Raw genomic sequence first — 16,856 nt, forward strand, 5'->3', positions numbered from 1 at the left:
CAACACAGGAAACCTTTATTCCCCACAAATGGCTCTGAAGCAGATGGGGATAATTTTTGTCACATTTTGGTACTTTTTTAAAAAAGGAAGTGAACATGAAGTGACTCTGGGTCATCCCTAGTTGTGAAAAAGGCATCTTGCGGTCTCAAAGCAGCCTGGAAGGCCCAAATGGCTCTGAAGCAGATGGGGATCATCTGCATTTTCACCATGTGTGGTGAAAATGCCCCCATGTACCCCAGAAATTATTTGGGGGCTTTTTCGGTTAGGAAGGTAGCCGTCCAGGATTTCCCGTGGCTGTTAACGTGGTCCTATACCCTCCACCCCATTTTAACCCCACAGCTGCAATCTTGTGGCTTTACAAACGTTATTAGATTACAACTTCCCTCAGCCTTCACAAGCACAGTCAATGGTGAAGGATGAATGGGGTTGCAATCAAACATTTATCTGGAGAGCCATTACACTCTCATTCTCGTCCATTCCAACTCTATAATTTTGTAACCTCTGCAATCAAATAGAACTTAACTGCTAGTTTGGAGTTGACTGTTTGATGGCTGAATTGCTCCTCACGCAAAGAAAGAGCAACACGAGGATCACATTGAACAAGAATGGAGCACGGGAAGCTTATTTTTCAACACGATCACATCTGTTGTACCTGAATTCTATTAAGGCCGAGGAAAAGCTTCTGCAGTTTGCTCAAAGGGTTCAAATGGTTCAGTTCCCGCAGCCGGTTCTCCTCCAAATGAAGAGCCACCAGAGAGCTGAGTTTGGAGAATGAACTCTCATGGATTGTTTTCACTTTGTTATGGTCTAGCACCAACTCCTGAAGAAGTTGCAGACCATCGAGTCCCTCAATCTGGCTGATCTCATTGCCTGGTTAAAAACAAGATGACAGTTTGGCACACAAAGATCTGGACAAAGTCTCACTGGCAAATCACACCAAATTAAAACAAATATTGACAGTCCCTGAGTTACAAACAAGATAGGTTTTGTAGGTTTGTTCTTAAGTAGAATTTGTTTTTTTCTTGTCTGAGTCCCTTTGCCTCATTGTCACCTCCCTTTCAGATTTCACCTCATTTTCTGTCCCTGTGATACCGTATATACTCGAGTATAAGCCGACCTGAATATAAGCCGAGGCACCTAATTTTAACACAAAAAAACAACCCAAAACAAAAACAAAAAAACTGGGAAAACGTATCGACTCGAATATAAGCTGAGAGTGGGAAATGCAGCAGCTACTGGTAAATGTCAAAATAAAAATAGATACCAATAAAATTACATTAATTGATGCATCAGTAAGTTAAATGTTTTTGAATATTTACTATACTAGCCATCCCCTGCCATGTGTTGCTGTGACCCAGTCTGTATATATGTGTTTTGGGTGTATGTGTGTATGTATGTATGTATGTATATATATATATGTGTGTGTGTGTGTATTTGCATATGTTTTGCACATGCGTTGTAATGTATTTTTATTTTATTTTTTACTTTTTAAGTCTCTTCTGCTGTGTTTTTCAGTGTTTTTATGAGTGACGGTCACTCGTTGGTCTGATACGTGTATTGTGTCCAAATTTGGTGTCAATTCGTCCAGTGGTTTTTGAGTTATGTTAATCCCACAAACGAACAATACATTTTTATTTATATAGATTTCAAAGAAAAGCAGTAAACTCGCTCTGTAAGTGGAAAAGTAAGATCGACAAAAACAATATGATGGTATCAAAAAAACTTTGTAATAATAATAATAACAATAATAAACTTCATTTGTATCCTGCCCTATCTCCCCATAGAGACTCAGGCCAGCTTCCAACATAGATGGTGTTTCGGAAGAGACTGAAGACATGGATGTTTAAACAAGCATTCGGTTAATCCGTTGCAACGAATTTTGATGACTAAAGGCTGGTAATCATGGACGACGAATTTTGGATTGTGATTTTAGTTACGAGATGCATGGGATTATTATTGGTGGCCCAATAATTTGTATTGTATATGTGTTTCATGTTTTAAATTGAATACTGTTTTTAATTGTTTTTAACTTTTTAGTTGTTGTAAACCGCAATGAGTCGCCGACTTAGGCTGAGATATTAGCGGTATACAAGCGCATAAATAAATAAATAAATAGTAACAGGCAAACATTCAATGCCGATATAAACAATGAAGAGCTAGATATAGATTTATAATTATATATACTAATTTCACATATGTATTTCCCCTTGAATTTTTTGCAAATCCCTTCTCTCTATATGTGCCTTTCCGCTCCAATATTTGCAAGCCCTATATATCTATATTCATATCTATCTAGGCTTGTCTATAAGTATTTGTTTGTGCATTTCCCCCTGTAAAAGTTGCAAGCCCTATATATCTATATTCATATATATGTATCTAGACATCTCTCTCTCTATATATAATTATATCTATATAGGATTTGCAAAGACTTGCAAACATGTGAGGGGAAAATTCATATATAAAATTATGTTTATATATACACATATACATACACACAGAGAGAGATAAAGATATATAGGTACCTCTATATATTTATTGATGTCTATATCTATATAGGATTTGCAGAGACTTGAAAACATGTGAGGGGAAAATTCATATATAAAATTATGTTTTTATATATACACATATACACAAACACAGAGAGAGATAAAGATATATAGGTACCTCTATATATTTATCGATATCTATATCTACATAGGATTTGCAAAGACTTGCAAACATGCGAGGGGAAAAACTCATATATAAAATTATTTATATATATACACATATACATAAACACACACACACAGATAAAGATATATAGGTACCTCTATATATTTATCGATATCTATATAGGATTTGCAGACTTGCAAACATGTGAGGGGAAAATTAATATATAAAATTATTTATATATATATATACACATATATGTACACACACACAGAGATCTACAGATATATAGGTACCGCTATATATTTATAGATATCTATATCTATATAGGATTTAAAGAGACTTGCAAACATGTGAGGGGGAAATTCATTGACCATGTTGTAGTAAAATTGTATCCCTTATATAAAGTGGCAAAATCACTGCCATTTTTGAATCCTTTTTGGATTTTTTGCTGTCATTGGGGGGAATGCTTTCAAGTCATTGATTTCTGAATCCACAGACACAGAATCTGTGGATATATAGGGCCTGCAGCACATGGTACACATTGAAGGTCTTTCCTCCAAGTACTAACCACAGCTAAGATACCTTAACTTCAATGATCAGATGGGATCGAATGCCTATAGTATCCTTTTTTACAGCACAAGCTTTTGTAGACACAGGACAATTCTATCAGATATACAAAATGAAGCTGATGTGTCTTCCTTACCTTGTAAAAACAGAAACCTCAGGTTTTTTAGCCTACCGAGCTGAAGCGTTGCCAAATTGGTAATTCCATTGTAGCCCAAGTGGAGAACTTCTAGACTTTCCATTAATGGAGACAAACTTTCGCTCAATCCCGCATCCCTAAAATGAAAACAGGAATATTATAATAGTGGGTTGTTGTAGGTTTTTTTCGGGCTATATGGCCATGGTCTAGAGGCATTCTCTCCTGACGTTTTGCCTGCATCTATGGCAAGCATCCTCAGAGATAGTGAGGTCTGTTGGAACTAGGAAAAAGGGGTTTATATATCTGTGGAATGACCAGGGTGAGACAAAGGACTCTTGTCTGCTGGAGCTAGGTGTGAATGTTTCAACTGATCACCTTGATTAGCATACAATGGGCTGACTGTGCCTGGAGCAATCTTTTGTTGAGAGGTGATTAGATGTCATTGTTTGTTTCCTCTTTGTTGTTGTGCTGTTGCAATTTTAGAGTTTTTTTAATACTGGTAGCCAGATTTTGTTCATTTTCATGGTTCCCTCCTTTCTGTTGAAATTGTCCACATGCTTGTGTATTTCAATGGCTTCTCTGTGTAGTCTGACATGGTGGTTGTGAGAGTGGTCCAGCATTTCTAATCAAGGTGGTAGCTCCAGCAGACAAGAGTCCTTTGTCTCACCCTGGTCATTCCACAGATATATAAACCCCTTTTCCTAGTTCTAACAGACCTCACTACCTCTGAGGATGCTTGCCATAGATGCAGGCGAAACGTCAGGAGAGAATGCCTCTAGATCATGGCCATATAGCCTGAAAAAACCTACAACAACCCAGTGATTCCAGCCATGAAAGCCTTCGACAATACATTATGATAGTGGGCATGTCTTAGAAACAAATAACCGGCTTGATGTATTGTCGAAGGCTTTCATGGCTGGAATCACTAGGTTCTTGTAGGTTTTTTCGGGCTATAGGGCCATGTTCTAGAGGCATTTCTCCTGACGTTTCGCCTGCATCTATGGCAAGCATCCTCAGAGGTAGTGAGGTCTGTTGGAAATAGGAAAATGGGTTTATATATCTGTGGAATGACCAGGGTGAGACAAAGGACTCTTGTCTGCTGGAGCTAGGTGTGAATGTTTCAACTGACCACCTTGATTAGAAATGCTGGACCACTCTCGCAACCACCATGTCAGACTACACAGAGAAGCCATTGAAATACACAAGCATGTGGACAATTTCAACAGAAAGGAGGAAACCATGAAAATGAACAAAATCTGGCTACCAGTATTTAAAAAACTGTGGAATGACTGGGGTGGGGCAAAGAGCTCTCTGCTGAAGCTAGGTGTGAATGTTTCAGCTAACCACCTTCATTAGCATTTGAAGGCCTGGCTGAGCCTGGGAAAATGTTCTGTTGAGAGGTATTAAGATGTGCCTGGTTTCTTCCTCTCTGTTGTTTAGCTGTTGTAATTTTAGAGTTTTTTAATACTGGTAGCCAGATTTTGTTCATTTTCATTGTCTCCTCCTCTCTGTTGAAATTGTCCACATGCTTGTGGATTTCAATGGCTGCTAGGAATTGTGGGATTTGCAGTCCAAAACACCCGGAGGGCTGAAGTTTGCCCATGCCTGCTTTATTATCTCTGGCTGGTGACATTTATTTATTTTTTGAAATGTATATTGCTCCATTAAGTAGAAACAATTAGAACAGAAAGAGGATGAATGTTGCACTATCGACAGCTCTTCAAAGAATCACCTGCCTGTAGCTTTAATTGCAATGCAATCTATATGAAGTGCAGAGACATTTACGGTGGCGGCTTGTGAAAATTGTTATACACAGAAGAAGCCTGAGATTATATCTTAAGAAGGCTCAGAGGGAGTTCTTAATTGCCTTAGGAGAAGAAAAGAAAAGATCATACTGATACTCTGCGTATCAGACAGGGGAATTAAGCAGTTTTTAATTAATTAAAGGGCTCAAGAACTTAATACCCCAACTGATAAGCCTGATTAGAGCTCGACAAAAGGTATCAGCCGTCCACAACCACATGCCGTCTTTGCCAGATGTGTGGGGTGGAAGCACAAAAGCCCCACTGTACACCTGGACCCCCTGACCGGGAAGAAGAAAGCTGAGCAAATCGGTCTGAGTTGCAAAGACTAAGATGCTCTCAGCAGTCTGGACAAAAAGGCCGGGAAGGAACCGAGACTTTGTTTTCCCATTTAGATTTCTGCTAGGAATTTGCGTCGGAATTCTTTTTATCTCAATCTAGGTCAGGGGTATTTCCAGAAAATTCAAAGATTGACAACCTACATGACACAAATCTGTATAAACTCAGCATATGCTCAATCTATATAAATAAACATGTAATGTTCGTTTGTGGGATTAACATAATTCAAAAACCACTGGACGAATTGACACCAAATTTGGACACAAGACACCTAACAACCCAATGTATGTCCTTCACTCAAAAAAAAAATCAATTTTGTCATTTGGGAGTTGTAGTTGTTGGGATTTATAGTTCACCTACAATCAAAGAGCATTCTGAACCCCACCAATGATGGAATTGAACCAAACTTGGCACACCGTTCTCCCATGACCAACAGAAAATACCGGAAGGGTTTGGTGGGCAGTGTCCTTTGGTTTTGGAGTTGTAGTTCACCTACATCCAGAGATCACTGTGGACTCAAACAATGATGGATCTGGACCAAACTCTACACAAATACTCAATATGCCCAAATGTGAACACTGGTGGAGTTTGGGGAAAACAGAATCTTGACATTTGGGAGTTGTAGCTGCTGGGATTTATAGTTCACCTACAATCACAGAGCATTCTGAACCCCACCAATGATGGAATTGGGTCAAATCTCCCACACAGAATGGCCATGTGGGCCAAAGCAACACGTGGCAGGGGACGGCTAGTAATATCTAAAAGGTAAAGGTTTCCCCTTGACATTAAGTCCAGTCATGTCTGACTCTGGAGGTAGGTGCTCATCTCAATTTCTAAGCCGAAGAGCTGGCGTTGTCCATAGACACCTCTAAGGTCATGTGGCCAGCATGACTGCATGGAGTGCTGTTACCTTCCCACAGAAGTGGTAACTATTGATCTACTCACATCTGCATGTTTTTGAAGTGCTAGGTTGGCAGAAGCTGGGGCTAACTGTGGGAGCTCACCCTGCTCCCTGGATTCCAACCAGCAACGTTTCAGTCAGCAAGTTCAGCAGCTTAGCAGTTTAACCCACTGTGCCACTGGGGGTTCCTGATATCTAGTCTGTTTTTATTTATTTATTATTTACAGTATTTATATTCCACTCTTCTTACCCGCAGGGGACTCAGGGAGGATTATGTACATAAACACGGCAAACATTCAATGCCATAGACACACAACAGACCAGGGGTCCTCAAACTAAGGCCCAGGGGCCGGATGCAGCCCTCCAAGGTCATTTACCCGACCCTAGCTTAGGGTCAACCTAAGTCTGAAACGACTTGAAGGCACACAATAGCAACAATCCTATCTCATCAGTCAAAAGTAGGCCCACACTTCCCTTCTGATATAAATAATTTTATATTTGTTGAAATTGTTCTTCATTTTATTGTATTGTTTTTAAGTGTTTTTTGCACACTCCAGGTGTTTTGGACTTCAACTCCCACAATTCCAGACAGCCGGCTGTTAAGCAAGTTTGCCTATGCCTGGTGTAGGGGTCAGAGCACCAGGCCATGACTCTGAGACCGGGATTTGACCCCTGCTCAGCCTCAGAAAACCACTGAGCTGACCTTAGCCAAGCCAATCTCTCACGGCCTCTGAGGAAGGTGATGACACCCTACCACCACCCAGAACATATCCTGCCATGATGCCATAAGAAGGGCACAATAAGAAGGAAACACAACTTGAAGGTACACAACAACAAACAATGGAAAACCAGAGCAGACAAGCAGCTTCCGGGACTTTTTAGGGAGCCCTTGAGAAACAACATCCCTAGAAGTTGGAGCCCTGTTGTTACTTGGTGCAGGGGCAAACCAAACCCCAAGACTGATTTGGGACACCAGCTTCTATATACATAAAAAGCAGATTTTTTTTTTTAGTTTTCAAGGTTCATCATCTACATATTTGTTGGGTTGTTGTAGGTTCTTTCGGGCTATATGGCCATGATCTAGAGGCATTCTCTCCTAACATTTCTCCTGCATCTATGGCAAGCATCCTCACTACCTCTGAGGATGCTTGCCATAGATGCAGGCAAAATGTCAGGAAGGAATGCCTCTAGAACATGGCCATATAGCCCGAAAAAACCTACAACAACCCAGTGATTCCAGCCATGAAAGCCATTGACAATACATACTTGTTGCTTTTGGAAGCCCCTTGCTGCCCATAGCCACTGGACGACACTTTCTGATACAGTAGTTGCCTGTTTGTTAAGTGGCTGGAAGGTTTCTGTCTAGGAAGGATAGATTCAATGTGATTGTAGTTTAGGCAAAGAACCTGCATTTTAAAAGGAGAGAAGTGAAATTAATAGAGGTCACAACATCAACTTCACCCTTTTTATGTATTAGCAAAAGGAGTAGCAAATGTGTTAGAGACTTAAATTGAGGAATTAAAGCCAGATTCACCTTTTTGGCCACTTACCTTTCCCACCAGGGAAGAACATCTCTGCTTGTAGTTTTGGAATAAATTGCTATTTTCTTATCATAAATACTGTAGTATCAGGGGATTCTATGGTGTGTGAAAATTGTGACTATTGGAGGTTTTCACAAGAGGTGGTCATCCTTTTGGTCAGTAAATGAACAGTCTTGAGGGATTCGGGGAAGAAAATGAATGGAAGGCACACAACAGAGGCAATCTTACTTAGTCTACAGTATATTCTGAGTAGTTCCTTTTGACACACAAACACACAATATAGTTAGGAGATTCTGTGGAAAATAGTATTTCCAAGTACTGTTTTAAATATGCTCACAATGCACAATAGGAAAAAAAGAAAGAAAAGGAACAAGTAACACACCTTGACATTTGGAAGGAAGACCAAACCACTGAAAGATGTGAGATTGTTGTTCTGCAAATTCACACTGGTGATATTTTTAAACTCCTCTGCTGGAACAAGGTCCACCATTCTGTAACATATTTTGAAAAGTAAAATATTTTAGAGGAGGAATATAGTTTAGTAGGTAGTATTGTTGGCCCTTCATATATGCAGGAGTTTGATTCCAGAACCTTGCACAGATACAAAAAACGCGGCGGTGGCCCAGATGGCTGCCCTCCTGGGGCATCATCAACATTTTCTCAGCTCACTTGCATCTGCTTGCTTCCCTCACCCATTGCACAGACACAGGCATGTAGCCGGGGGGGGGGGGGGGGAGGGGGGCTTGAGGGGCTTCACCCCCCCCCCCCGAAATTCTCATGGTGGTTCGTGAAAAGGCCTTACTGGTGCATTATTTAAACTGTTATGTTATTCATATCATGATCTGATCACCATACTCAATATATCCCATATGCATGGGGATATTGGGGTAACGATACAAAAGGTTTGCTAGGTTAGACCATCTTTCACTCAGACCCAGCCCCCCCCCCCCAAAACAAACTCACCCCCCCCTGAATCGAAATCCTGCCTACAGGCCTGCACAGACACCATTTCCCATAGTTCTCTCCTTATTCATCTAGCATTCATGGCGAACATACAGTTCTACCTATCAGAATTTTTAAAGTTATTTGACATTGTTTTCCTCTGCTTCATATCTTACATCTTTTGTTACATGGCCCTAAAGCAGGGGTCTTCAAACATTTTAAAGAGGGCCAGGCCACAGTCCCTCAAACTGTTGGAGGGATGGATTATAATTTAAAAATATATATGATTGAATTCCTATGCACACTGCACATATCTTATCTGTAGTGCAAAAACACTTAAAAGCAAAACAATAATTAAAATGAGGAACAATTTTAACAAATATAAACTTATTAGTATTTCAATGGGAAGTGTGGGCCTGCTTTAGGTTGATGAGATAGGGTTGTTGTTGTTGTTGTTGTGTGCTTTCAGGTCATTTCAGACTTAGGTTGACCCTGAGTGAGGGCCAGATAAATGACCTTGGAAGGCCGTATTCAGCCCTCAGGCCTTAGTTTGAGGATCCCTGCCCTAAAGCTTACCCTTGACATTTCTATGCATCCTATCAAAATCCATATTTTTGGCCCCAATTGACATACACGTATATACAGTGTGTGTGTGTGTATGTATGTATGTGTATGTATGTGTGTATATATATATTGTGCCGTCACACCCAGACACTATAAATTTAAAACTAAGATCCACTTCTTTCTTTATCAGGGTGAACCGCGGGTGCCTTTCTTAGAAGCTCAAGATTCTCAGCAATTGAGGCCAGTCCAGATTTGAACATCAACAGAAGATTTATTTTTCAAAGTCCTCAACAGATTTGGCACAGCTTAATGGAGTTACAAACATAAACAGTCAATTTGGGAAACCATATAGATGTTATTTTTTCCCTTTTTCCTTCAGTTACTGAGTTAATTTTTCCCCAATGGTAGAAAAATCCTGGGATCTTTTACCCTAACCCTGAGCTGTTTTCTTTCAGAAAGAGCAGGTCTTCCCCTATCTAAGCTCAAGATTAGTTTTGGAGATGAAGTAATGGAGCCTCTCTCAATGGCAGAGAAATCCTGAGATATTCCCTGCCCCAGCGCTGAGCTACTATCCTTTAGAAAGAGCAGGTCTTTCTCTATCTGAGCTCAGCACCAGTTTCAAAGGCGAAAGGGTAACCTAAACCTTAACCGTACTCACAATGGCTTGTCCGAGCTGCCTAGCTTGGCCACCAGCACATCTGAGGCTTTTTCTATACTGAAGAAGGCAGGAGAGCTTTTCCAAAATGGAGATCTCATCCCCAGGAAAAAGGGCGGTCTCTAGACCAAAACGATACTTTTTTAAACCAATAACTGCAAAAGGCTTGCAGGTTGGCTTCCAGCCTCTGTTAATGTTTGACTATTAGGGTGCTGCTAAGACTGTAGCAACCCTGGGGGAAATGCAAAGGGATGCTATTTCAAGCAACTAAGGAGCAATGCAAACCAAGCTCCTGGAAGACGGAACACACACACACACACACACACACACACACAGAGAGAGCAAAACCAACCCATGATGGGTTGAATCTATGATGCATAGCCTGCAGGCTTCTGCATTTTGGCTGAACCTCGATCTGTTTCCACTGGCCGGATTCCGGGAGACCCCCACCCAGCCATTTTTGCACACCTCCCGAAAACGGGTGGGTAGTCGGATATCTGTTTGCGTTTCACAGCCGAAAAATACGGCTAGATCCGGCCCATTGGTGGCAATGGGGAACTTACAGTTCCTGAGATTCTTTCCTTTCTTCCCTTCACAAAAGCAACAAGAACCCTTCATGGGACCCTTTCCTTTTTTCCCTTCAAGGGATTGGGGTTTCAGCAGTGTGGTTAAGGAAGCATACACAGCTTACGTAAGACACATCACAGCTTTCTTCTATTCCAACTGGCCCAACAAGCAGGGCTCACAGGGAAACCCCATGCAAGGAAGAGTATGCGGCAGCCTCTTTGCCCGTTGCGTGCTTCTGAAAAGTGGAGAAGGATCCGTGATTGGCTGCCACGTGGTCCCGTTATGGATGGGAAACTGTGATGGCTGGGCCCTTGCCATTACGGCCATCCGAAGAAGCCGGATTGGCCTAAGGAAAACAGCTAACACAGATCTGCACACAAGCCTAATAGCCTGTAGATATGGTGGACCAAATGTAAAAGAAATGGGGCACACACACACCTTTTTCCTTCAAGTTCAAGAAAAGTAATGACACAAAACAAAATCTTATTCATCCTTTTATTTTTATGAAACATAGAGCTTTAGATCAGAGTGGGAAGGTGCCTTTTGTCAATGTCACAGTATTTATCCAATGACGTTCCACAACAACAACAACAACGACAACGACAACGACAACAACAAACTTTATTTATACTCTGCTCCATCTCCCCCAGGGGGACTCGGTGCGGCTTACACGCCCATCAATACAATACAACAAAATAACACAAAAACATAATAGAACCAAGCAAAATACGCAAGATGCAAAATTAAAATAATATACAACACAACAATATAAAATCAAACATTAAAACCACAGAAATTTTCACTAGGCAGGGCCAGATTCACGGATAAAAATTTTAATTTTTTTTTAAAACACTGGGAGATAGGACATTGTAAATTATCCGGAGGCGGCTCCAGGAATGAGGAAGGATTTCATTGCACAAACCATAAAATAAAGTGCTTCTAAGGACATTTTGTGCAAAAAGTGGTCAGGGAAAAACTTACATTAAATTACTGAAAGGCACATTGGAATAACCAGGTTTTCCAATTCCTCCTGAAGATTAGGGAAGGAAAGAATATTTACAGTTTTTCTCACCTTCATTGAGAAAACACACGATGAAAACACTGATACCTTGTTGGAAAAATGGTCAACTGCCATGAGATTTTCCATTTTTCTCATAATATTTTTTTTTGCAAAGCTTTATTTTCGTGCAGTGAAAGCAAAAAGAGGGAAAGAGGACATTGTATGAAGGTAATAAACACGTCCTTCCACAACGACCACTGAAGAACGTGTGAAGTTTGACCTTATACTCCTGTATGTCCCAAAGGAGATTCCAGCCATATTTTTTGAGCCATGGAAAATGTTTTCCTGGGAAATACTAGGTTTTCTTGCTGTGGAAACTTTTCAGAGATTTCAGGATATATAGTGGGAAAGGCTGAAATAGTTTTAGAATTCCTGTTATCACAAAAGAGCTGGGCTGAAAATTACTGACCTGATCATAGAGGCGGTCCAGTTTAATTCTTGCATTTTGCTGAAGTTTGAATGTCCCAGCCTTTCTGCAACCATGTCAGCATTAAGTTTGCCACCAAATAAATCTTTAGCACTTTCAGTTTCAGCTGGTTCCTATTTGGGAGACATTTCAAAGATGATAAGAAACAACCTGTAACTTTTATTAAATATGTAGTCCCATTCTCAGACAGATAGCAAGCTATTTAACCTCAGCAGGCTGAAAGCCAAAACCAAGGTTACAACAACATCTGTTATTGAACTCCAATATGCTGATGACAATGTCGTCTGTGCGCAATCAGAAGAAGACCTACAAGGCACTCTAAACACTTTTGCAGAAGCATACAAGAAGCTCGGCCTGTCATTAAACATTGAGAAAACCAAAGTGCTCTTCCAGCAGTCACCAGCCAATCCCTCTCCAATGCCAGAAATACAGCTTAATGGTGTAACACTAGAAAATGATGATAATTTCCGCTCCCTTGACAGTCACCTCTCCACAAAAGTCAACATTGGCACTGAAATACAACACTGCCTGAGCTCTGCGAGTGCAGCATTCTTCCAAATAAAGCAGAGAGTGCTTGAGAACTGGGACATCCGTAGAGATACCAAGGTGCTTGTTTATAAAGCTATTGTCCTCCCAACCTTGCTATAAGCTTGCAAGACGTGGACTATCTACAGACATCACATGCAAATCCTAGAATGATTCCATCAGCGTTGCCTCCGAAAAATCCTGCAAATCTCTTGGGAAGACAAGTGGGCAAACGTCAGCGTGCTCGAAGAAGTAAAGACCATCAGCATTGACGCGATGGTCCTCCACCATCAACTCCGTTGGAATGGCCATGTTGTCTAGATGCCCGACCACCGTCTCCCAAAGCAGTTGCTCTACTCCAAACTCAAGAATGGAAAACAGAATGCTCAAAGTCTACCTTAAAAACTCTGGCATAGACACTGAGAACTGGGAAGCCCTGGCCCTTGAGTGCTCCAGCTGGAGGTCAGCTGTCACCAGCAGTGCTGTAGAATTCGAACTGGCACTAATGGAGGGTGAAAGAGAGAAATGTCCCAGGAAGAAGGTGCGTCAAGCCAACCCCAACCGGGACCACCTTCTATTTGGAAACCAATGCCCTCACTGTGGGAGAACATGCAGGTCAAGAATAGGACTCCACAGTCACCTATGGACACACCGCCAGTACACCAATCTTGGAAGACAATCCTACTTAGACAACGAGGGATTGCCTAAGTAAGTATCTGCCATGCTTTCAGAGGCCTGTACACACTTGCCAAACTCTGGGGTGCCCTTCTAAGCAGATCTACTTTGAGTAAATATTCTATCCTGCCACTGGGGATTGCAGGTTGTGACACTGACTCAAATATTGTTTATCAGATGCTTTTTGCAAGTTTTGCTTTTTGCAATGCACAGGTGGGGAAATACAAGCATTTACTAAGAGTGATAGTGTAATCGCAAGATTTGCTCTGGCTAAAAATTTCTGAACATGAATCTGGCTCTCTATCTGAACTTTGCTTAGAAAGTTTGGTCTTAGGAAAAAACAGAGCTTTTATTTCTGCCATTTGAACAATGTGTAATAAGTAACTTACCACAGCAATACCATCCAAGGCTTTCAGGGATGGGATATGGAAAATAACAAAGAGGCGGTAGTTTTCCTGCTTCCAAACAATCAGATTTCCATACATGTCCAGGATGACCAGGTTGTTTAGCCCCTAGGAAACAACAGGCCAGCTGTCAACAGTCTTAATTAACTTGACAATTAACACCCACACACACTCACACAATAATCCTAAAATAATAGGATTCCTGTAGAGAGATAAAAATTCTTTCCAAAATTTAATTAATTTCCTTAGGAAAGGGCAAGTGGACAGTGGAGGAAAGGAAACCTAAATTATCTATTTGTAACCACCTAAGCAGCCAAAATGGGGAGAATGCTGGAATAATCTTTTGAATTTCAGGAATTAAGCAACTGTTGTGAGCACAGGTTTATTGTTATCAAGCATTACTGTACTGAAGGTCATGGTATCCTATACTGCTCTGCCCAAAGGGTTATATCCCTACATTTTAAACAAAGGATGTTTTGTCAAAGGCTTTCATGGCCAGAACCAATTGGTTGCTGTGAGCTTTCTGGGCTGTATAAACAATCAGGGCCTTCTCCGTGGTGGCCCCCCGACTCTGGAACTCTCTCCCTAAGGACATCAGACAAGCCCCAACATTGGCAGTCTTTAGGAAGAGCTTGAAGATGTGGTTGTTCCAGTGTGCCTTCCCAGAATAGGAAAGTCCAAGCATCATGTCCCAAATTCACTTTGCTAGAGATTTAAGATTGTCTGCATACTGCACCTATCGCCAAAAACCTATCCATTTCACCTGTCATGCCCAGCATTTTAAATTTTTTAATTATTACATTGGCCTGGCCTTAGTTTTAAATGTGTCATGGTGTTATTGTCTAATGTTAATTGCTATTGTTTTAATGTTTATTGCCTGTTTTATGAGTTTATTTATTGTTGTATTTGTTATGCTGTTGTTTTTTGTTGTGTTGGGCCTCGGCCTCTTGTAAGCCACACCAAGTCCTTCAGGAGATGTTAGCGGGGTATAAATAAAGGATTATTATTATTATTATTATTATATTTCAGAAGCATTCTCTCCTGACATTTCACCCACATCTGTGGCAGGCATCCTCAGAGGTTGTGAGGTGTATTGGAAACTAGGCAAGTGGGGTTTATATATTTGTGGAATGTCCAGGGTGGGAGAAAGAACTGTTTGAAGAAAGTGTGAATTTACTGCCTTGATTAGTATTTAATGGCCTAGCAGTTTTCAAGGTCTGGCTTCTTACTGCCTCGGGGAAGAAGGTGTTAGCTGGCCCTGACTGATTCTTGTAAATAAAGAGCAAGACTCAAAAATCAGGGGAATTCCAGACAATAAACAACCAGGGCCAGCTAATACCTTCCAACAAAGGATTACCCGAGGCAGCAACCAGCCAGGTCTTGAAACTGCAGGTCATTAAATGCTAATAATAGTGGCCAATTGAAACATTCACACATATCTTCAACAGACAAGAGTTCTTTCTCCCACCCTGGACATTACGCAGATATATAAACCTCACTTGCCTAGTTTCCAACAGACCTCACAACCTCTGAGGATGCCTGCCATAGATATGGGTGAAACGTTAGGAGAGAATGCTTTTGGAACATGGCCATACAGCCTGGAAAACTCACAGCAATCCAAAGGATGTTTTCTTGTTCAGGACAGTTTCAATGCCCTATCACACTATGCTATTATACAGGTTGAGTATCCCTTGTCTGAAAAGCTTGGTGCAAGAAGTGTTTTAGGTGATACAAATAATGAGATATCTTTAAGAAAGACTAAACATGAAAGTCATTTCAGTTTCATATATACCTTAAACACATAGCCTGAAAGTAATTTTATGCAAAAGATTTTTAAACATTTTGGAACAAAGTTTGTGTACATTGAATCACCAGAAAACAAATGTTTCACTATCTCAGCCACCTAATGTGGACACATTTTGGATTCCCAGTAAGGAATGCTCGATTTATTGATCTTCACAAGTTCACAATACTAAATGAAAGTATTGATTTCAGATCTAGCCACACAATACTCTGTATAATTAACATACTGCTAACATTAATAAATTGTACAAAACACAAATTTCATTCCTATGGAGGGATTACATACACAAATATTGGAATTTGTTTTTACATTCCATTCAAACTATTATTAGTGTTGGCCTACCATATCCATACATACTCTATACTGATTCAATCATCCACAGCTTGAAAACATTTGTAAAAATGTTTGTGTACATTAAATCATAAGAAAGCACAGGTGTTACTATCTCTGTCACAACAACATCTGTTATAGAACTCCAATATGCTGATGATAATGTAGTCTGTGCACATTCAGTAGAAGACTTAGAAGCCACTCTAAACATCTTTACAAAAGTATATGAAAAGCTCAGTCTTTTATTGAACATAGAGAAAACCAAAGTTGACTTCCAGCAGTCACCAGCCAATCCCTCTGCAATGCCAAAACTACAGCTTAATGGTGTAACATTAGAAAATGTTGTCCATTTCCACTACCTTGGCAGAACCACCTCTCCACAAAAGCCAACACTGACACTGAAATACAACAACGCCTGAGCTCTGCGAGTGCAGCATTTTTTCCGAATGAAGCAGAAAGTGTTTGAGGACCGGGACATCTATAGTGAAACCAAGCTGCTTGTTTATAAAGCTATTGGCCTCCCAACCCTGCTATATGCCTGCAAAACGTGGACAGTCTACAAACGTCACACTCCTGCAACAATTCCATTAGTGTTGCCTCCAAATTCTCCAAATCTCTTGGGAAAACAAGAGGACAAATGTCAGAGCATGCTGGAAGAAGCAAAGACCACCAGCACTGAAGCATTGCTCCTATGCCATCAAGTTGTCCAAATGCCCAATCACCGTCTCCCAAAGCAGTTACTCTACTCCCAACTCAAGAACGGAAAACGGTAATGTTGGTGGACAGGAAAAGAGATTTAAAGATGGGCTGGAAGCCAACCTTAAAAACTGTGGCATAGATACCAAGAAATGGGAAGCCTTGGCCCTTGAGTGCTTTAACTAGAGGTCAGCTGTGACCAGCAGTGGTGCAGAATTCGAAGAGGCACGAATGAAGGGTAAAAGGGAGAAATGTTTCAAGAGGAAGGT

At 40.8% G+C, this 16,856-nt stretch overlaps 1 protein-coding gene across 1 annotated transcript in view; it reads right to left on the reverse strand.

The window, feature by feature from the left end:
• LRRC9 (leucine rich repeat containing 9) overlaps window positions 1-16,856 on the reverse strand; it is an 86,432-nt gene that overhangs the window by 20,205 nt on the left and 49,371 nt on the right. The window contains exons 24-29 of the mRNA XM_067463057.1: window positions 13,743-13,865; window positions 12,136-12,266; window positions 8,321-8,429; window positions 7,664-7,803; window positions 3,356-3,492; window positions 653-870 (exon numbers count right to left, since the gene is read on the reverse strand). Of these exons, the coding sequence (XP_067319158.1) occupies window positions 653-870; window positions 3,356-3,492; window positions 7,664-7,803; window positions 8,321-8,429; window positions 12,136-12,266; window positions 13,743-13,865 (858 nt within the window). The remainder of the gene's footprint in view (window positions 1-652; window positions 871-3,355; window positions 3,493-7,663; window positions 7,804-8,320; window positions 8,430-12,135; window positions 12,267-13,742; window positions 13,866-16,856) is intronic.

Source organism: Anolis sagrei, chromosome 1 (assembly GCF_037176765.1).
Source record: "Anolis sagrei isolate rAnoSag1 chromosome 1, rAnoSag1.mat, whole genome shotgun sequence".
Taxonomy (NCBI): Eukaryota; Metazoa; Chordata; class Lepidosauria; order Squamata; family Dactyloidae; genus Anolis; species Anolis sagrei.